This window comes from Lepisosteus oculatus, chromosome 5, assembly GCF_040954835.1.
Source record: "Lepisosteus oculatus isolate fLepOcu1 chromosome 5, fLepOcu1.hap2, whole genome shotgun sequence".
NCBI classification, from domain to species: Eukaryota; Metazoa; Chordata; class Actinopteri; order Semionotiformes; family Lepisosteidae; genus Lepisosteus; species Lepisosteus oculatus.
The window spans coordinates 5852263-5873887 of NC_090700.1; the positions used below are offsets into that span (position 1 = coordinate 5852263).

The window sequence follows — 21625 nt, forward strand, 5'->3', positions numbered from 1 at the left end:
ATGAGAGCGCCACTAGCGGACGGCATTTTACTGCTCAAAAACCGGAAAAATGTGTCGCATTTCTATAATTCCCGGTCTATGTATTCGGTATTTCCTTACAGTCGCACATTCCCAATCGTCGCTTGCGCGCCCTCTATCGACCAAGGTCGCACACTGCAGCTCAGGAGATTAAAGGAATGTGAGATCCAACCATCCGATTTCTAACCGCTTCTTCCAAACCAGGGTCGCGGGGAGGCGCTAGCTGACTTCGGCAAAAAATGGGGCGCACGCAAAGCAGGGCAGACACACACACACAGTACACAGACACACACACACTCACACCAGCGCCAGTTTTCCCAGAAGCCAACTAACCTACCCGCCTGTGTTCAGACTGTGGGAGGAAACCCACGCTAACACGGGGAGACGATACAAACTCCACGCAGATAGCACCCCAGGTCCGGAATTGTCCGCAATGGTAACCACTGCGCCTCCGGGCTGAGGATAACCTGTAAGAATTGATTTGCTGCACAAATTCACTTTGTACCAAACCAAGGAACATCTCTGGTCAACGCAACATCCTCTTGGAAAGGTTCGCGTAGATCTCAGTGTATTTCACGACTGCAGGGCCGCCACTGATCTAGGTAAAGCCAGGAGCTTGGGTGACGTTCTTCCCATATTTTTAAGGGAAAAAAAAACTATTTGAAAATTATAACTAGAAGAAGCGTTATTCTTGCTAATTTCTTAGGCAACACTATCATCGGCCATGTTAATGAATCTCTATGTAACAGTGTCGGTGGTGTTAAACTCGCAAAAAATATCACATTTCTAGATCGATATCATTTAACAATAAAAAACTAAATTGAAAGCACGATAATAATAATAAACTGATCATACACTTTACATTTCTATTCATTTTTTACGTACAAAGCAGAAGGTGTTTCCCCTACCTCAAAAATACGATTAAAAGTGTTCAAATACCATGTATTCATTACAGAAAGCAGCGGAGACAGTTATATCGCAAATGAAAAATGTATTTATTTCGAGGAGTACGGGATCATTGTGAATCAATAAAGACGTGTAAAAAAGCCGATGTAGTTATTTTGCAAATAAGTAAAGCATTTTAAAAACATCTTCTCATTGACAGTAACCAAGCCGATCCACCTGGCGCTGCCGGCTTGAACAGCTCTCAGACCCGTGATTGGCTAAACCCCCCGAGCAGCTCGGGCCGCGATTGGGTGAAGAGTGAAAATCGACACTCTGATTGGGTACAGCGCCACAGCGGAAGTTCCGAGAACATGTCCAAATACTGTAGCCCCGGTTAACCATGTGTGCTGTATGAGCACGCTGGATATACAGTAACACATCCATTGGTTTCCTATTACTGATCAATCTAAGAGAAGTCGCACTGAGGTCAAAACTGAATAGTAGACAAAGAATGTCATGGCATCCAGAGGGCGTTCACGACTCCGATAGAACGTCACGATAGGAGTGCGCGCATCACGATCACATCGCGATACCAATTGCGACTGGCCCATCACTGTCCACAAATCGCAATATGACATACCGCGACAAAACGCCCCCGCCCCCATGTTGTGACACGGAGTCCACATATCGCGATATGACAGAAGACCCCCGCACCTATGTCGCAACATGAAGCGCGCATATCGCGATATGACATCCCCCGGCAAAAATGCCCCGCCCCCATGTCGCGACATGAAGCCCGCATATCGCGATATGAAATACCCCGACAAAATGCCCCGCCCCCATGTCGCGACATGAAGCCCGTAAATCGCGATATGAAATACCCCCGACAAAATACCCAGCCTCCATGTCGCGACATGAAGCCCGTATATCGCGATATGAAATACGCCGACAAAAATGCCCCGCCCCCATGTCGCAACATGGAGTTCATATGTTGCGACACATCCTACCTGGGTATATCATGTCCTGATATGAGACCTTTGGTGCGACAGCGGTGCCAGGGTGGCATGAAGGCAAGGTGCCAGTCGCGATACTGCCACGATATACACGCCTTATACATGGGGTCTCTATCATGATGCTGCGGAGGCCTTGTAGCGATGGTATCCCACAGTTACGCATTTGCCAACAGCGTGTCAGGTAGGGAAAGAAAGGAAACCGTGCTTTAGAAAATAAAAACCGCAGATTTTACAATCACGGTGATTTTACATACATTACAACCACAGGTTTATGTCATAGATGGCTAACTTGTTGGCATGCCTCATGTCTTAGTATTATTCACATCTAAGGAGGCTCATATGTTTATGGATATTGATTGTCTTTACAATGTTAAGGGTACGAGCTGAACTGTAACAGAGCACTTGAACTCGGCAGACGGGGTCACTGGAGGTCAAAGTCATCGTGCATGGTCACATGATCACTGGAAAAACAAGGCGCTATATCTCGGAAACGAAAGCAGCACAAACGCTACTTTCAACAACACAAACCGGCACAAACGTAGCACTAATGAATGAGGTGGGTTTAATCGTTTGTGTTGTCTGTAGGGGGGCAACTTCACGGAGTTTTTACCTTGTCTTTAAATATTGAATATAAATAAATGAATCGCCCGAAGGGTAATATCGAGCGAGGCGCCATGAGAATAAAAACTGCGAAGGTATTAAAATATTAAGTTCTGAAGATCTTTTTTGATCCTTCATGATGCTTTTAAACTTGTATGAAACCCACGAAATTAGTATTGTACAAGCAAACGCGTGCCCTGGGAAGCCCGATACAGGCTCTGGGAAGGTGGGAAGCAGCTGGGAAATTACTTTCAACGGCACGAACCGGCACAAACGCAGCACTAACGAAATGAGACCGGTTTGGTTTCCCTACGACATTGTAGGGGGGCTGAGTCGCGACCCCGAAAAAACAAGGCTATATATTTCGGAAACGAAAGCAGCACAAACGCTACTTTCAACAGCACAAACCGGCACAAACGTAGCACTAACGAATGGGGAGGGGGCAACTTCACGGAGCTGTTTCTCCCTCGGCTTTTCATGAGGAAGTCTGCTTTGACGTGACTCTGACGCGTGGGCTTCAGGGCTGCGCTCTCTGCTCTCGGGATGCCTCTGTCACGTGACAATCGGATCTCGATCGGCGCGAGAGCGATCACGGGCCCAGAAACCAGTGCGGGCGTGTTGAAAGTGCGTGTCCACGCGTGGACCCTGGGTGCATTCGCGTGTGTCGCTTGCATGCCGACTTGTGTCGCCGTTGACCTTTTCGTCTGCTGATGATGCTGTAATTCACACAGGAGAATCTTAGGTGCTGCTTCTGCGGCTGTCTCCCTCCATGTAATAGTCTTTTGGCAATGAAAGGTCATTTCTGTCGTGATCATTTACGCTTCGGTCTCTTATTATTAAAAACCCGTTTAATCAAACCACAGAGGCCATCTCGCTTCTGTGTTAACGTGGTTTTCTTTGATCACTTTCATGCTTGTTCGTCTGCTTGTTTTGTTGTTGTTTTTTTGGGGGGGATATGTCCTGGGTTCCTGTCAACTTGTAACGTTAGCTAGTGGGATGCGGTGCTCCGACACATTTGTCTTTTCGGATGCTGCTGAGTAAAACAGTCGTTGTTTATCTTATTTGAAGATGGTAGTGGAACAGGAGAGACGCGGCTGCCAGGATTTGAACGAACTACATGCTGTAAAAACGGCTGACGGAAATACTCCCCGCTGACATTCGTATGCCCGGAGGATCAATTTACTGCTTGCATGAAAACGGTGGTTCACTTCAAGAGACAGCTTAATGGGGGAAACGTTGATAGATGTGCTGTTTGATAAATGCTAATTCATGCACCCTTATCAGATTCAGTTATGCCCATCGATAACCCGGGCTTTTATAATTTTATTGACACCATAAACAAAAACATTTCTTTAATGGAAAGTAGCCTTAATCCCCAGTGACCTTTTTACCGGAGGTTTTAGAAACCATCTCCAAGCTTCTGAAATGTCCCGACTGGATTAATGAAGCGTTTCTCTCTGGGTGGCGCGAATCCCAGAACCAGAGAGAACAAGAAGGACAGCTACAATTCTTTGTTTGGAATTTCTCCAGTTTTCAGAGTTCAAGTTTCTTTTTTCTTTTTGCATAGGAAAGCACTCTACGATAATCTCTACAGTTTCCGAAATAAACTTTTCCCAGCCGACCTAGAGGCGGAATTTAGATTATTTTCACTCGCGTTTTGCATCCCATACAGTTATTTGTCTGAGCTCTCTGTCAGATCGCGGAACGGGAAGTGATTTAAGGCTTTGATTGGCCCTGAAGCGAATTGCTTAATTATATTGCGGTCCGATGACAGAACCAGCGCAACAAATCATCCTGCCTGCGTTCGGTTATAAGGCAGGACCGTAAGGTACAGCAGTGCGGAGGAGTGAAATAATAGTCACCAGGTTGTTTTAGACCCATATCCGGGCTGAATTCGCCTGTCTTCCACGGCTTTCCGTATCAACTGGGCTTTTCCCAAGACAATTTAGAAAGCCGCAGTACACAGTGGTACTGTATCTCCAACAAAATTATAAAAAAAAATCAAGTAAAAATTAAACAACACGTAACATTTTTTAAATCATAAAAGGAATTCTTAGCCCTCACACCCGACATTTCTCTCCATCTCCTCCTACTGAATTCCCTCCAAAATGATCAAATCGATCTGCTCACCCGTTCAGAGATTAAGCAATCTCTCGTTCTGACGTCTGAACTAGAGCAGATCGATTCCACGCACGACAGAAGAGAGACAATACGCCCTTATTCGGCATAGGGAGCGTTGGGCACAGATGTTTCCGATTCATTGTTAAATTCCCCCCCCAACAAAGCATGCGCACACAGATCATGTAAAATGTTATACACTAGGTAGCAGCACAGGTTGCGAATACCGCAATATACGAGAATCCGAAACATCAACTTTTAAAAATATACATTTTTCGGTCACACAACGCACACGCATTCCCTACGTTTGTAAGTTTATCTAAGCTCGTCGTCTCTTTTTCTTTTACTGAGCGGAAGGAAAGGACAGGCAGGTGGCCACAGTCAAACCACGGGCAAATGTAGACGTCATGCTGATGAATCGCCCAATTGGGCGCGATTGAGAAAGAACACGAAGGAAGGAAAAGGCAAAACGTGAGAACGTGAACAGGCAGTATTGACCTGCAAGCCCAGCATGCGATCCCTCGAGACAGAAGTAACTGCTGGGGTGAGCGAGGTTCTATTAGACTGTCAGAAGGGCTCTTAAGGAACAGATGAGCTCTTTCTGCCCACAGACGCACCTCATAAATAATGTACTGTGATCTGTCTCCCCCCGAAGATCAGCTCGACACATGATATTCTCATACAGCATAAAACACGTGTATCATCTGGAGGACATTTCCATCTGATAGTGCTGTGAGTATTGTGGCTTGCTGGTGTTGTGAGACAGAAATAAGATTGCAAAGGAACAAGTGACAGGTTTATTCCATGCTGAAAAGAGAAGAAAGAAGGCTCCACAGCCGATGTTTTCCCGTGCATTTTAACTCAATGATCTGTGTACACTGAATTCTACAACTGCTCCTAGTGTTCATGGTCACAAATTTAAAGCTCCTTCTTCTTCCAGTTGGCATGCTGCCCACACCATAAACTGACTGGTAATTCCTTATAGGAAAAACCAGGAAAAAACATGGATTGTAAGGGTGCAATCTTAAGGGGTGAGTATATTGTCCTGAAATAAAAAGTTTTCCTCTTAGGATTGAACTGAAATCTTACGAACTTTCTCAATTTGATTATATATATATATCATATGTACATATTATATATTCAATATGTATATACATTGAAGGTGACTATTATCCTATATATTTAAGTACCTACATTCATAGTATTGCAAGTAGAAAAACAAGTAAAAATAAAAGGAATACTGATAGTTCCAGGACAACGTTAAAAAGTTAATTAATCTGTCTGTAGGTTTATATCTTAAAAGTATCTTGCATGTGGCATTTATCTCTGGAAAGGTAAATAACAGGTTTAAACATTTTTTCTCAAAGAACAAAAACCCTTTTATTCTGAAACCGAGGATATTTTCAACAACGTAAAAACAGACTTTGTGTCAGACGTAGAATGAATCCAACATTTATTTGAGACCCTATTCCTCTGCCAGGGCAATATTCTGAAAGCACAGGAAGGTTGTTTATTGTTGAAGATCCCAACGCCGAACAAACAGACCGTGAAGCTACACAGAGAACACTGAAAATAAATTAAAATAAGGAGTTCTACACTCATCTTGTGGCACATTTGTTTTGTATAGCACACTTCCTTTTGTTCACAGCACAATATTGAATACTTTCTCAGGTCCGGGTAAAATGCACTCCCGAAGCTTGTCGCTTTAAAGTCATGTCCGATGGTCTGCTCCACGGCTTTTATTTCTGCCGCCACAGACCCGCGCCCCGCCTCTCCGAGCTCCGAGCTCCCCACACCGACGCCTGGCAGGTCACATGATTTGGCGCGGCATCCCGTATCCCGTCATGCCCGACTGCGACGCCCCGCGGTTGCTGCCCATCTGCAAGCCAATCAGGCTCTGGCCCTGGCGCAGCTGCTCCTCGGAGAACTCCCTGCGGTTCCCCTGGGCCTTCCTGTGGGGAAGCAGGGGAGGGGGGCTGTGAGTCAGCGTCTCGCTTGTGCGGGGCACGTGGCTCACTGAGGTTGCTCCTATAATGCTATAAAAGCTCGATAAGCGCAGAACAGGGCTCAGCACTGCCCCGACGCCACCGGCTATCATGCAGCGGGTCACTGCAGCACAAGGCAGCCAAGCTAGAGTTCATCGTTTCCCCACGGTTGAAGTGCCATGCAAACACAGGTTTCATTTGTGTCGGCTGGCCACCCCGACAAAAACAACCACTACGTCTCGAGAACTGACTCAGAGGAATCAGAGAGTAGAGATAAGGAGGTCAAAGCTCAAACTGGGGCAATGTAATTGGGGTACCACAGGGGTCAGTACTAGGCCCAGTGCTCTTTCTAATTTTTGGAATAATGGAAGCCGTGGTTAATAGCTGTGAATTGGGCTATAACTGTGGTGGCGTTTTAGATCCGGGAAGCCACCTAGCTCTGAAAGACCCAGCTGGACGAAATGGACAGGTGGGATTGCTCGTGTTGCAGTGGTGCCATGAGATCTGATAACGCAGTACCTGTGAAACCAGGTGTGATCTCCGCGATAATACCCATCATCCTTAGTTACTGCCACACTGCCCAGAGCCATGAGTGTCCTCTGTACTGCAGCCATGTCTTTGCCTGAGGGAGGTAGACAGAGAGGACACTGAAACCAACACAATGTCTGAGTTTCTGTTATTGCATTTTGCTGATAGTGTAGGGGAACATATTCCTCATGGTCTTCATTATGATTGCTACAGTAGGTCATAGAATTAAATACACTATTTTATCTTACTTTATATGGAACAGGATAATATTTTCAATGATTTCACGGTATACGCCTAAAGCTATATTTTGTATCAAGCACAAGTCAGAAATAAATAAGCACTGCTCTTTATCTGTTCTTGTGTTTCTGAGTGGACCACCCTGTGTAATGAAGGAATCCTACCTTCCCAGAGGTCCACGGTCTGGAAGATGTCTGTGGTGATCACACCATAGGCCTCCGCAGCTTTCAGGAACTGGGAGATCTTCTCCATCTGCTTGAAGGCCATCTGCGTCTCCGGGATCTTCTTGATGGGCTCCTTGCCTCGTGGGTAGAGGCTGTTTATCAGCCTGCACAGCACCTGGGGAGCGAGGACAGAAAAAATAAATAAAAAAAAAGCTCACAGAGCAGAATAGAAAAGGTCCTGCTGTGCTGTCCAGAGACCGTTGTCGAACACCCTCCCATCTGGCCCAGGGGCTCTTCTGGCCCAGCTGCCACAGCCAGTAAGGCATCAGCTCTCTCAGCCCCGTGTTCCCCAGTGTCACCCTCCAAAGGGCTTTCCGGCACGGACTAATCCAACACACTGCCAAGCACAACAGCGTCCTGTGCAGAAGTGGAAGCATCTTCCTGTAGTGCAGGTATCTTCACAACGAGCCCCAAGCCAGTTATTGTTATTGGGATGTTATTAGGAAATACAGAAATCCCTTGCTGTACGAGCTACCACTTTTATGACTTTTTCTTTATAAGAGATGTAGTCATTCCTGTTTTTTTTTTCCATTTTGTATACTTTCACTCTTCCAAGATGGGCTCTCACAAAGCATTGCCGAGATGCTAACCAGGTGAGGAATTTACTTTCTATTTTTATCACATTTTAAATTTTTAATGATAATGGCTTGTGGGCATTAAGTGCATATATTACAGGATAGTACCTAATGTTTACACATTTGCTAACGACAGTAACAGTTTAACTACTCTACCGTAAATGAGCAGGAATGTTATTATTCTCCTACCTATTGTTTATGCACTGGCTCGTGACATTAAGTACGTGGCTTGAATAATTAACCAGGAATCTTAATGTTTTCATACTGGGGTTCGGTGTGCTGTGTATTAAGGTCAAGGACCAATCAGAGATTATGGAATTAATGGGAAGTAATGGAAATTTAATGCTCATTTAACAAGAGATTACTGTACTTATTACACTATTTAATATGTATTAAGATAGTAATTTGTTCAATTTCAGGAGCCCCATTCCTTGAGGGCTGAAAGGTAATGTGATTTTTGTTCCAAATGATCTCTAAATGTCTTAATTCACTTTTTTAATGGCCACATTTAAATTGTTACAGGTCTTTAATGATTTCATGTTGTCTTCCAATACCTGCAGAATTGGGGTCTGTTCAGGACCAGGGTTAGACGCCTCTTCTTCAGTAGAGTTCATCTTCTAAATCCGAAAACATTCTAATTCTGTGAAATTGCTGCAAGTGATTTAATCGACTCCGCCTGTGCCTGCTCTGTATCATCTTAGATTTACACTTTGCAGCTTCCATCTGTGGGATTACAACTGAACACCTCTCCATCAGAATCCCCCTGTAAAGGTGTTCATACATGTGTTCATCTCAACACTCCCCACGAGAAGGAGTGGGGTAGAAGGAGTTCAGAATGAGTTTTGTTATTAATGAGTTCTGTTAATAACAAAGCTCTCTGAGTTTCCATCTTACTTTTTTTATCCAAACAGGAAGCACTGAATCTCACAAGTCAGCTATTCACTTCTCTCTCATAATCTCCTGGGGGCTTTAAGGAACTGGTATATGTGACCACTGACAGACTTGTACTCAAACAGATTAGGCAGTTAACACTGGTCAATGTGGGTTTATGTATAATGACCAAAAGGGTTCACCTAGCAGACAAATGTTCTTTGGAACAAAAAGGGAATAATCATGCATTAGCATGCAAAGCAAAATAATGTAGGAAGCAACTGCACATTCTTGTTTTCAGTCCAGATGAAGCTCACTTGGTGTCTGATGGCTTGTCTTGAAAGATCTGCTGTCATACTATCAAGGACTGAACCCCTGTCACCCACACGACTTTCACTATCCCCCACCCCCCCTTCAGCCCCGTACTCACTGTCCCGTCCATTAACCAGATCTGGAAGCTGGATTTTCCGGGCTGGGGCCGCTCCACGTTCCCGCCGCACTGCGCTATGATCCAGTCCACCAGCCTGGCCTCCAGCTCAGGGTCGTACTTCTGCTCGATCTTCTCCTGCACCTCGCGGCTCAGGCCGTAGCTCGGTCCTCGATTGGCCATGACTGCAGCGCGCAGTGATTTATCTGTGTTAACAGCACCCTTGTCATCCATCTATCCATCTCCTCACTGCTTCCTGATCAGGGTCGCGGGGGGAGCTGGAGCCTATCCCAGCAAGCAACAGGTGCAAGGCAGGACACACCCTGGACTGGATGCCAGTCCGTCACAGGACACACACACACACACACACACACACACACACACACACACACACACACACACACACACACACACACACACACACACACACACACACACACACACACACACACACACACACACACACACACACCAGGGGGAACTTGCACTGAAGCCAATTAACCCACCAGCATGTCTTTGATGGCATCCAATTTCTATAGTATGCTTCTTCGTTCACGAGGTTTGTTTGGACAAAGTTTCTAAATCACTCTCATTGAGAGACTTAATTACTCTAATAATTTGTGACAGCCGTGTCTTTTGTGAAGTTTTTTTTAGAACTATTCCAATTCTGGTTTGCATGTATTCGTTTGTCTCCAAGAAGGACCACTGCTAGCACAGTGCAGCAGATTGTGCTCTGTTTGAAAATATGAGTGCACGAAATAAGGAAAGCATAAAAATAATTTTGCACACTCTGCTGCTTCCTTGTCAGGTGTGAATCAACCCGACCTGGCGGAAGAGCTCAGGCAATTTTCTGCTAGGGAAATTTTTGTTTTGCACTCATCTCCAGAGCCGGCCCGAGTCTGCTCTCCTCTGGGTGTGGTCCTGTCAATTTAACCCGAACGAATGAAACCGGGCAGAAATATGTAAAAATACCTAGTTTGGAAATGATTCTTCTTTACTTCATAATTTAGAGATGCTCTGAAAAATGTATTCCGACATATTTTTCACTATATGGAATTATAACCGATAATCGGGCAGTACTACAAGTGATAGAGGAGGAGCGCTCTTCCTCTGTTTAGATTCCCCCTGGGAATAGTTTCTGTATTTTCCGATACTGCGCGAGTGAAACGTAACCGACAACTCGCACAGGGCTGTTGCTCTGCATTATAAAATGAAATAGATGTTAAGTGCTCCGGTGCTGTCAGAGACAGTGAAGCAGTGTGCCACTTTCCCAAGACCGAATTACACGTTACCTTGAAAAAATGTAGAGTTTAAGTTACGATTCTTACAAATCAAAAGAGGAATCTCTAAGATTCGTCCCTCGTCATCTGCGCTGCAGTGACGATGCTGTATCAAGGCAGCAGTCTCCTACGGGCATTTTACTGCTGACAGAAACGCTGTGCCAATACTGTGGCGCATTTAAAAGTGAAGCTCAGGATGTCTGAGGACCCCGGGCCGGCCGACTGAGGGAAGACATCATTTGCTTTATATTAAGCGACGTTAATAACAATAATTATAAAACTACAGTCGCGTCCGAAGCCAAGTCCGAAGAAGATCAGGATTTTTTCGGAGCATCTTGAAGTTGCATCCTATCATTAAAATAAACGTGGTCTGTAATAAAACATCTTATTTATGTTAACAGTGCATGTTCGTACTCACTGCAGAACAGCGGATGTGAGGGCTCATACGATGATCACCTTTCCACACCCGCGGCTTCCTCTGTCCGAAGAGTTTTGTCCTTTGAGTTGCTGAAACGCTGGACAGCGGCATGGCTATAAACAGGGAGTGCCGTGGGCGGGGCGAAGCTGACGTCATTGCGAGCTCCAGGCTGGCGGGCGCGGGCGGGGGGGGGGAGGGTCCCGCGACACTAGTCCCAGCTGGTCGGGTCTCCGCTGGGCTTTCTGACTGGGACAGGGGGAGGAGAGGGGGCTGACCGTGTGCAAATTAAAACGCATAAAATGCCAAACAACAGCTATCCTTAGAATTTCGAATTGAACAGTTTCGAAAGATGCGATAACACGGACACTTTGGGGAAGAGAGAGAGAGAAACAAGGTTTTTGTTCTTTGGGTGCGATGCAAGTAGAGTAAATGTCGGCAACCGCGTCTTTGACCTGTCGTTTGCGGGGATTTAAGCCCTGCCCAGCGGGGGGTACATTATGATAGCTGTTGTCATGCTTCAGGTGTGGAATGTTCCTATTTGTACCCAAGCTCTTTCGGCACATCTAAATGTAAATGTGCGAGCCAGTGGGTGACGGGATGTTGGCACTGTTAGCAGCCTGGACTGGGCTGCCCTTCTGTGTGGAGGTCCCATGTTCTCCCTGTGTCCCCTGTGGGTTATGTTCCCAGACACCCCCACCATGCTGGCTAATGCATTGGCGGCAGCTGTTGATGAATCAGTGTCTCTGAAAACCCTCTGGTGCGTGCAGCTGCCATGGGCTGGTTTCCCTCCAGGGCGCAGCTTAGTCTTGTGCCCTGTGCTTCTGTGACAGGTTTGTCTCAACCCCCTGCTCTCCGAGGACGGGAGCAAGGGCAGTTTCTTAAGACTGTGTGGAATGCACGGTTTCATTGATTGCCGGATCAGCTCTGTGAGTATTGAAGAGGCTCAGCTCGGCCCCCCTAGTCTCGGAGCGGGAATGAGGAACCCGGGATCTGAGGAGAGTGGCCCAGCAGTTTGCTTTAGGGGCTGTGAGATCCTGAAGAAGAGTCTATAGAATTCAGCTGAGGTTGGGCACACTTCTGAAACGGTTCAGGACATCAGTGCGCAATTCCAGTCCCCGAGGGCCAGAATGCAGCGGGTTTTTTAGGTCTGTTTAAACCCTCAGTACACGAGAACCTCTGGAAAGTGGTAAACAGGCCTAATTAAGCAAACAGTCTGCTCAATTGTGCCTTAAGAGTGGAGCCAGAGCAGACCTGTGGCCCTCAGGGACTGTGCATGTGCTCTTTCACAATCACCGCCGATGTTATAGGCCAACAAGTGACCTTTTCAGAATAATGTAAAAGATGTGAGTTAAATGACTTGACTCAGTGCTCCTCTCACTGCTCCAATCTGAAGCAACGCGATGCAGCAGAAATCATGGTACTTCCTTATTAATATTCTTTCAGTGCCTCAAAGAGGGATACTGATAACATGAGAAGCCATGAACTTTCTGAAGATCGGAAAATGCTGTTCGAAACTCATCGGTATTCGGAAAAAGAGGATTGCAGAGTCTGCCATTTTCTGATGCAGATTTAATTTTGTATGTCCGCAGAGCTACAGAATAAAACCGCTTCAAGCACTTACAAGACATTATATTATTATTTCTATGCGTGTCCTTGATTTGCAAGCGTAGCACCAATGATCTGTGTCTGGATTCCAGCCCAAGAGTGCGGTGAGGCTGTGCTGGAGGACACTGGGCATGCTGTCTGGCCCCCTGCCACCCAGCAGGCTGGCTGTGCTGTGGTGTGCGACTTCAGGTTCCTTCTCGTGTCCACTGTGCAGGTGAGCAGGGCCTGTTCAGCGCCTTCCTGTCTGGCCCTGGAGGTGGACCCCAGCGCTCCTCAGCATGTCCATATACGCCTTGTTATTTTCACTGATGGGATGAAACACATGGCCCATCAGGGTGTTTAGAATACAATGCAATATAATCTCACTCTTTAGACACATCCTTCAGCCTTACGTCCCCACGCACTTTGTCACCAAGCTTAGAAGTAAACATGGAAAACAGTTCCCAGGACAGTTGGCACATTGACTCTGAACCCTTGAACCCACTTAAGCATTAGGGTTTTGAGCTCATAATTATACAATTGCCCATATTTGTAAAGGGCCTTTTATCCCACAAGATCTCAGAATGCTTCACATATAGGAGGGGAACCACTTCCTCTACCACTGAGGTGCGGCCACACTACACAGCACGTCAAGTGTAGAGGTGATACATCACTTCATCAGCTGATTTAAGGGGAAAATTTAGAAAGACCGCATTGGGCAAGCCCGAGTGTCAATTCTGATAAGACTCAGGGGTTAACCCCGTACTTAACACGGCCAAGTAATCAGCACCTCCATGTAATATCTCATCCATAATTTGGACCAAAGAAGAGCACACCCTACTGGTCCACGTGTGCCATTTACAGCAACCTGGTGTTTCTTACCACCAAAACCCACTGGTGGGCTGCATGACTGGTAGAAACCCAGTCACATTGGTTCTCACTTCATTTTGGAAAGCAAAATAGGGAAAAAAGCTGTAAGGGTGCTGTCAGGAGTTTCCTGTGAATAGAAAGCCTCACTCTAAACTTCCTCTGGGGTTATGGGAAATAAACTTGTTGGACATCCTAGGATGACATTAGAAACATACAGCAAAGACAAGTGTGTCCCTGTGCTCCTAGCCAACATCTTATATTTAACCCTGATGAAGGACTTGTTTTGATTTGTATCCAACACGGTAACAAAAGACAGGTCTGAAATGTCCAGGTATCCTTTATTAAAACGGATTGTGTCTGTACTCTTCGTCTTCAACTGCATCGTATCCCAGCAATGCTGAGGGCCAGAGCTCCTCCGGACCAGGTGGATTAATGAGGAAGGGGCCTGCTGCTCTCATGGAAATGGGCAATTTATTCGCCAGCATGTCTGTGAGAGCTGGGAGGGAAACCAGAGCCCAGAACCCTGGAGCTCTGAGGCCGTGGCGCTGATCACCAAACCCCCCCTAGACTGAGTCTGGAAGGAGAACCCAGTGCTCATGGACTTACATGGCAACAGACGGATCGAACATCAGCGAGCCCATGTCCATGTAATATTGAGCGTTAGTCCGCAGTGTTGTCCAGTATTCATTCACCTGCAATGCAAAACAAACATATAGGCGACATTTTCAAATGCCAGAGGACAAGTATTTTTAGGTTAGGGTTGGAGAATGATCATCATCCTGAAGGTTAATTCATTATCAATAATGCCACCCATGTCTATGTCCCAGAATTGTATACATTTTTCTTTATCCAGTACAGGATCGTGGGGAAGCTGGAGACTATCCCGGAAAGTAACAGGCACAAGGTAGGATAAACCTGGACTGGACAGGATACCAGTCCATCGCAGGGCAGACACACACTCACACCAGCGCCAAGTTTCCCAGAAGCCAATAAGCCTACCAGTACGGCTTTAGACTGTGGGCACATTTTAAACATACAAACAAAACACAACTGACTATTTCAGTTTCTTAATATTTTTGACAATCAAGAGAGCTAAGAACAGGTGCAAAATAATTTCCGTTTCTCCTGTATGTCTCAGAAGTGACAAATTAGTCTTCATGTCAGCATGGGGAACATGCGACAGCCACAGTCAGTTCAGATGGGAGGAAAGGGCAGAGCAGAACAGTCTCTGAAGGCTGGAGCGGGGCTCTGGGACAGCTCGGAGGTAGGCTGGGGTGCAGTATTCTGAGAGTTTGAGATCTTTGGCAATACCTGCATCGCACCTGCCTGCAGGACAGGATTTAATCTGAAGTGTGTGGGAACTGCAGCACATACTGTATCGATCATCAATCATTCTTTAAACAATGCACAGAGCCAAAGCAGCATGTTCATTCCAATATGAGAAAATATCTAGCATATTGCTGCATAAGTTTCTGCAAGGCTCTTTTCTTTTGCCTGATTGCACCTTGTATATGCAGATAACAATTAAATAGCTAGTTAAAGGAAGTGTTTTCTTTTGTGCTGTACCTGTTCCCTGACTGTGTATCCCCATTGATTCTGTGAGTGATTGGGGTCCCAGTACCCATCGTGTGAATACTGCGCTTGTCTTTTGAGCCGGATGAATTGATTAGCATCTTCCTCTTTCATGAACGGAGCACCTGAGACGCCTGTTTTTCCAAAAGACAAAAAAAACCCAGCAATTGAATGCACTGAAAACACGTTTGTTTTTATTGAGAACATTCTTGGCAATCGGAAAATGGAGAAATATTTAAACATGCTTCCACCATTGAAGCTGGTCTTTTGTTGCGATACATACAGGTGAATTGATTCATTTGGTAAAGTCGTCAAGGTGAAGTTAATTTATTTTAAATGTGTTCCAGAACATGTTGTATTAAAATGATTTATAGAAATGTCATAGCGAGATAGTTTCATTTACACAACAGAATCCTGAAATTTAAATACAGACATACCATTTAACATTAGATTTTGATACATTGCTGGAACATAGCTCTCTTGCTCAGAATTCCCAAACTTTCATAATACAAAAATTCAAGTCATGAAAGAAGAAAGGTCTTACCACTCAGAAGGACTGCTGCCAGCAAAACCTGACTCCTCATTACAGACATGGCCCTGAGAGGGAAGAAAGTGCTTGTTCTATTAATAAAAAAATTCTTCTTAATAAATCTGGCTCTAAAGATGTTGAATGGCGCAGATGGAACACAGTAAAGGTGTGCTCCGAGTCTGACCAGTTTCGGCACTTTGTTAGTTTTTTTAAACTCTGTCCCATATCTCATGTCTCCTGCCCTTTGGACAGCGAGACGTCAGCGTACAGCTCTGTGTTGGAAGTTCCAGCCCCTTGAGTGATTACAGTTCATTTCCAACACATCACTCTGAAAGGTCATTCACTGCCATTAAAACCGCTGCCCGGGCTTTGAAGTCACTGTTCTAAAACAGACCGCACTCCATTAAACACACCTAAATGGAGGAGGGGTGTATTTATAAGCAACACTCAAGACTGAAAAACAGATTTTACCTTTTCGGTACTTTGCCCTACCAATACTCCAGACAAGGTCCATTATGGTTATGGAAAGATTTTAAGATTACAGCCTTTTGTCTATCAAACATGCAGAAAAAAAGAATTGCTTTAAGTTTTAAGAGAACTCGCACAGTGGTTAATGGAGCAGATTTTAACAAGCCATCTTTAAAAGCTTGTCATTTACTGTGTGCTTCCTAAATAACACAGGGATTGCAATACAGCAGAATACCTCAACACTATCTTCGCTTCAGAACATGTTAGTTATAGAAGTGAACATACCGATTTTACGCTTTAAAACCTCATTAATGAAAAAGACATGTTTTATACAAAGCTAAAAACTCTAAAAGTTAAAATAAATGAATAGAGACGCTGTCTGCCAACAGTCCCAGTTCCAAAGCCAGATTCAGTCATGCTGCTCATTTTGTCTTCCCTGCTTCCCTAACGATCAAAACTCCATATTTAAACTCCTGTTTAAAAAGGTTATGCTGGATTTTCCATCATTGTATTTGTACACCAGAACACATCACAAAGTACAATGCGTAAATCAAGAGACAAAACGTCTCAAAACAAATCATTTTCAGGTTACCTTCGGCTGAAGAGGTCTCACTCTCTCGTGTTTCTGCCTGACTGGTAAGGATTCTCTGGAAACCATTCACTTACCTAAACGACACTATCTACTCACGAATCCTAGTAGACTAAGGTTTACTGCAGGATGCAACGTGTGAAACAGAGAGGGCTTTCACCAGCAAAAAAAAACGTTTTCTAACTTTGCTGAGCTTTGCAGGACAAACCATCAGTGTGTGCATTTGCTTTTGTGCCAGCTTACTGGGGAAAAAAAAGCAAGACTGATATATTTACACATTACAGAAAATGTTTTTTAATGGTTCCAGAAACCTACAGTAGTAAGAAAAAGCAGTGTAAAAATCCGTTCATAACCATTGTAACCATGAAAAAGTTCTTACACATTGCATTAGTGTGTTCAGGTCTGGAAAACAAAGGTCTATGCTAAAACAAAAATTACTTAATTTCTTTTCCAGCAAAATTATTTTGATGCTGGAAAGAGAGAACAATATGAAACGTACAATTATACAGTTTTTATTAATTAGCTCAGCACCTGAGCTTTCCTGTTGTATTAACTGAATTAACATTCATTAAGCAGTACTAAGCCTGCTGTCATGGAAATATAACTATCAAGGAAGCCACAAGACAGAGTTCTCACCTGAGTAAGGTCTTTATTTCAATATTGCAATATTGGGAGCCCTGCTGCCACTTCGCCAAGTGCAACCAGAGACTCAATTTGTTACAAGCAGTACAGGGTTTTTATAAGACGTTGCGCTGTAAAAAAGTTCAGCACTTGGTCCCTTCTAAAACTTCCCCTTTCTCTAAGAGAAAACAGATTACATCATAGAGCGAGAGAAGAAAACTAGATTTGTTATTCAAAGCTTATCAGTTACTTTCAGCTAATTCTAATGACCCAGACAGCATATATTATTTTGGTACATTGTCTTCTAAACTAACCTAAACAGTGTACTTTGTTGACGAACTGTTTTCTAAAATTCTGCACGTACTGTAGCATAGCAGTTGTATCCTTGAAATATTATCTAAAAGCACCAATATATTTTTTTTTCAAAGCTCTCTACATTTTTAAGAATCAATTAACTCATTAGATTTCCACTACAATTCCCTCCTTTTTATTCTTGAAAATGATTAAAAGTTAGATTCTTCATATGGACTCCCAGGAGGCTCCCATACTTCAGATTCTTCCGTTTTTATCAGAACATACTGATGCGCAAACATATTAATTACCATATTTCAAAGCATTGGAATAATATATTTTGTACAGCAACACAAAAACAGAAATACAAGTATCACAGCTACTATAATCGGTGTTAGTAACTTAAAGAAAAACATTCCCCCTGGCCCAAACAGTGATTCTAACCAGGAGAGAAATGGGTGAGGCTGTAGAATGAGGCATTAAAGCACATACATAACAAGATGCATTAAATTTCTTTAACTTTACAGTATGATTTATAAATTTGTACCACAAATTACTCATATCCCCCTCATTATCAGTTTCATTCAGCCAGTTTGTATACAAAGAGGCTTCGCGTTTAGATTCTTCCTCTTTCTGGGTGGTAACAGGCTTCCACATAAAAAGGAAAAAGGCTGTGCACATCAGTCCCAAGCAGGTGATCCCCTTCTATCCTTGTGGAGACATCACTCCTGCTCTTTGCTCAGTTCGTTTGTGACCTTTTTACAGTGGGAAGCATGAATTCAGGGCACCTGGCACGGCCCCCTCCACCTGAGCGAACACCACCTCTTTTTCCTGTCTTTCACCAGAATCCAGTCTCCTTATTCACGCATTAGTTCTTACAGCACAGGTAAATCCCTGTGGGCTGGAGCCCAGCATTTTTCTTAGGGTTTTTTTTTTACAAGATTGGTCAACAGCTGGGTAATAACTCTTAGAAAAATCTACACATTGTTCCACTGCCTCAGCTGTGCCGTTTTGCAGAACAATTCTAGCTGAAGTTGTAAAATTTCTCTTTGGTCCGTTCCTCCAAAACATCTTATTATAAACAAACAAACCATAATAATAATGTGCATCTATGGGAATCATTCCCAAGGGTAACTCCCCTTAAAACTATATTGTTCTACCCATCAGGTTCTGCCACTAGATAGGAGAACCTTTCTCTACATTTTTTTTTACCTTCATGATCCCTTCAGGGCGTACAATTAGCACAGAAGCAGCAGCTTTAGTCCACATGTTTTTCAAGCAGGATATTAACAGTATGATCATAACGAATAATACCAGACACACAAATATGTATTGAACCAGAGACCCTCTCCAGGTTCCTAGCACAGACTGTAGCCATGCACCAATGCCCCAATCATCTGGATTATAATTGTGATATATATTTTTCAAAGATGTGCTTTGCTAAGTCATTAATTTGCTAATAATTGTCTAGAATACAAGTACTGTTTAGTCTTTGCTTACCTAAACAGCTGTCTATCACCCTAATAGAGAATGGCCTAAAACTGTGATTATAGCGAGGAGCATACAGTTATTTCCATTTTAATATATCTGAGTTACACTCAGACTAAAAGCAGGGCTATTTACCCATGCCAATAAACCTAAATAATCACCTCTATCAAAGGGGATTACTCCCATGAGCATCTTCTATAGCAATACAATCCCAACATGAGCTCTGATTATTATTTGTGGCTGACTGATAAAGTATTGATTCCATATCCCCATTTTATCAAAGTAAAACTCATTACACTTAACAGGTACACTGTCGCCCCCCCTCAGGAAGCTCAACAAACACAGAAACAGTTACAATATAATAATTAATGTTCACTCAGTCTCTGGTGCAGTGGTTCGGTGTCGGCGCAATGCGTAGATCCAGCGATCTCGTCCTGTCACTCAGATGGCAGAGTCGGTAGTCAGTTGCACTTGATATGGTCCTTCCCAGCAGGGTTGCAACATCTGGCAGGGTATATCTTCCTCACCATACCCACTCGCCAGGTATCAGGTCGTGTCTTCCCTCTACTGGAGGTCTCCAAGTGTCCAGCACCTGTTCACCAGCCCCATGCACCACTTCAATTAACAACCTACAATACTACAATAGAGAATTAGCAAATTCAACAATCCATTAGCCAAATTCATCCCTCCAGGAAGTTTTGTTGATTGGCTTGTGATGATATCAAACAGGCTCTATTACACAGTTCTGTTTGATCCAGCCCGCATTCCATGGCGTTCCTTCAGTCTGATGTCTAGTCGATCTTTTAGAGTTCTGTTCCTTCATTCCACTGTTCCAGCAGACTGAGGGTGATCTCAGTCCATCTCACCCCGAATAATCCAGCCACAGCCTGTCCCTTGATCATAATACAAGCGGTAGGTCAGTGCCCACCGAGGGCTTATCTCCATCATCAAGTGTTTGGTAGACACAGAGGCAGTGACAGCAACCCACTGGGAAAACAGATTATAAGAGCCAAGGTTTCCCTTTACAAATGTAAATTGTAAACATTTGCTACTGCATGAAAGGTTCTCAGGAGCAGGCCTTTTGAGCTGTAGCACCTGCACCTGAACTGTAGTTGAGTTCCTTTGATAAGCATCACATTGAGATACCACATAAGTGGCTACTGCTTCAAACACGGTCCCCACCCAGGTGTCCGACAGAGTGCATTTGTCGAGCTATAAAGGGCATTAGGCTGTGAGGGCATGCAGAGCGTCCAGTGTGCTGGTAGCACCACACTCTTTTCTAACCATGTCCTTTTCTCTGCTTTAGAGGCCTCAGCCTGAATATCCTGTAGCTGTCCCCTTTTCACCAACAGAGGTCTCACAGGGGTCTCACACTCCTGTTCTACGATTACTGATCACCTGACAGCTACATCTGCAAAGTTGTTCCCTCGAGTTACTGGAAACATTTCTTTATTATGTGATTTACACTTTACCACAGCTACTTCAGTCAGCAGCTGCAAAGCTTCTAACAGTTCAGAGACAAACCCAGCATTCTTAACTGGAGTCCCTGCCATGTTGGGGAAATCCCTATTCCTTCACTGCCATCCAAAATTGTGGCATACACCAAATGTATATATACAGTCTATATAAATTGCTACAATTTTCCATTTAGCATATTTACAAGTTTCAATTAAATCTTTTCATTCGGTCTGCTAGTTCTACACCAGATTATTCACAGTTTATACAGCCAGGCAGGTAGCCTGCACAACACATAAACACGGCCCCTTGGCCACTGCATCAAGGGGTCCTGAATAATAATAACCCACCAGACGATGCCTATCTCCATGCCTCCTGCACCAGCACAACAGCTCACGATCCATTTCTTTCACTTACATACAGATTACATACAGATGATCCATCTGAGGGAATCCTGTCCAGGGCCAGTGCCTGCAAGAAAGCTTGTTTCAAAACATCAAAAACGGTTTCTGCTGCAGGGGTCAAGGCAATTTTGTCTTTAGACTGCACTAGCCCCCTTAAACCAATACGTCACTAGACAAGCTCGTTCTGAGAAGGCATTCACCCTGGCTTTATCATGTAATTGGTTTTATACTCCTTTTTCTTCCTCTCAAGATCCAATACTTGGAGTAGCCCGGCCTTATGGATTCCCTCATTAGGTAAAACAATCACAATATCACATAACTCTTTCAAGGTAGTTCACATAAATGCTATTTCATACAGAAATTCCTTATAAATGCTACAGGGCATCCTAGCCCAATAGGTCTGGGGTGTCCCCCACCCACATCAGTAGTTGAAACTGTACATCTTTACCCAAGCAGACTGTGACAGCTTACATTTGCTTTAAACACAACCCTTACACCCCTTCTCCTGTAGCCTCCTGTTACCTGTTAGAAAACGTTATATCACATTTTTATGCTGTTTTAGTCTAAAAACAGGAC

At 44.2% G+C, this 21625-nt stretch overlaps 2 protein-coding genes across 3 annotated transcripts; both read right to left on the reverse strand.

Moving 5' to 3' along the window:
* Positions 1 to 6348: 6348 nt before the first annotated feature.
* Positions 6349 to 11315, reverse strand: tagln3b (transgelin 3b). 2 transcript variants are annotated; one of them, XM_069189967.1, is made up of 5 exons: positions 11179 to 11315; positions 9484 to 9665; positions 7549 to 7723; positions 7139 to 7241; positions 6349 to 6586 (listed from the first exon to the last, which is right to left on the reverse strand). In XM_069189967.1, exons 2-5 carry the CDS (start codon positions 9661 to 9663, stop codon positions 6445 to 6447), a joined length of 600 nt encoding a protein of 199 aa, XP_069046068.1. In that variant the 5' UTR covers positions 9664 to 9665; positions 11179 to 11315; the 3' UTR covers positions 6349 to 6444. The 2 variants fall into 2 exon arrangements, with proteins under 2 accessions (XP_069046068.1, XP_069046067.1); XM_069189966.1 differs by having other exon boundaries at positions 9484 to 9686; positions 11179 to 11314.
* A 1417-nt stretch (positions 11316 to 12732) lies between these two features.
* Positions 12733 to 17041, reverse strand: LOC138239177 (uncharacterized protein C3orf85-like). Its single transcript, XM_069189968.1, has 5 exons — positions 16794 to 17041; positions 15749 to 15801; positions 15199 to 15338; positions 14239 to 14324; positions 12733 to 13088 (listed from the first exon to the last, which is right to left on the reverse strand). The coding sequence occupies exons 2-5, from the start codon at positions 15795 to 15797 to the stop codon at positions 13013 to 13015; spliced, it is 351 nt and encodes a 116-aa protein (XP_069046069.1). The 5' UTR covers positions 15798 to 15801; positions 16794 to 17041; the 3' UTR covers positions 12733 to 13012.
* Between the last annotated feature and the right edge of the window lie 4584 nt (positions 17042 to 21625).

Bases quoted from the DNA above. Each gene is read 5' to 3' on its own strand.
- tagln3b (XM_069189967.1), bottom strand. From the start codon at position 9,663: ATGGCCAATCGAGGACCGAGCTACGGCCTGAGCCGCGAGGTGCAGGAG. The intron at 7,724-9,483 runs GTGAGTACGGGG...CTCGCTCCCCAG, and splicing joins TCTGGTTAATGGACGGGACA to GTGCTGTGCAGGCTGATAAA. The intron at 6,587-7,138 runs GTACTGCGTTAT...GCTTCCCCACAG, and splicing joins GATCACACCTGGTTTCACAG to GAAGGCCCAGGGGAACCGCA.
- LOC138239177 (XM_069189968.1), bottom strand. From the start codon at position 15,797: ATGTCTGTAATGAGGAGTCAGGTTTTGCTGGCAGCAGTCCTTCTGAGT. The intron at 14,325-15,198 runs GTACAGCACAAA...TTTGCATTGCAG, and splicing joins GATACACAGTCAGGGAACAG to GTGAATGAATACTGGACAAC. The intron at 13,089-14,238 runs GTAAGTCCATGA...TCATCCCATCAG, and splicing joins TTCGATCCGTCTGTTGCCAT to TGAAAATAACAAGGCGTATA.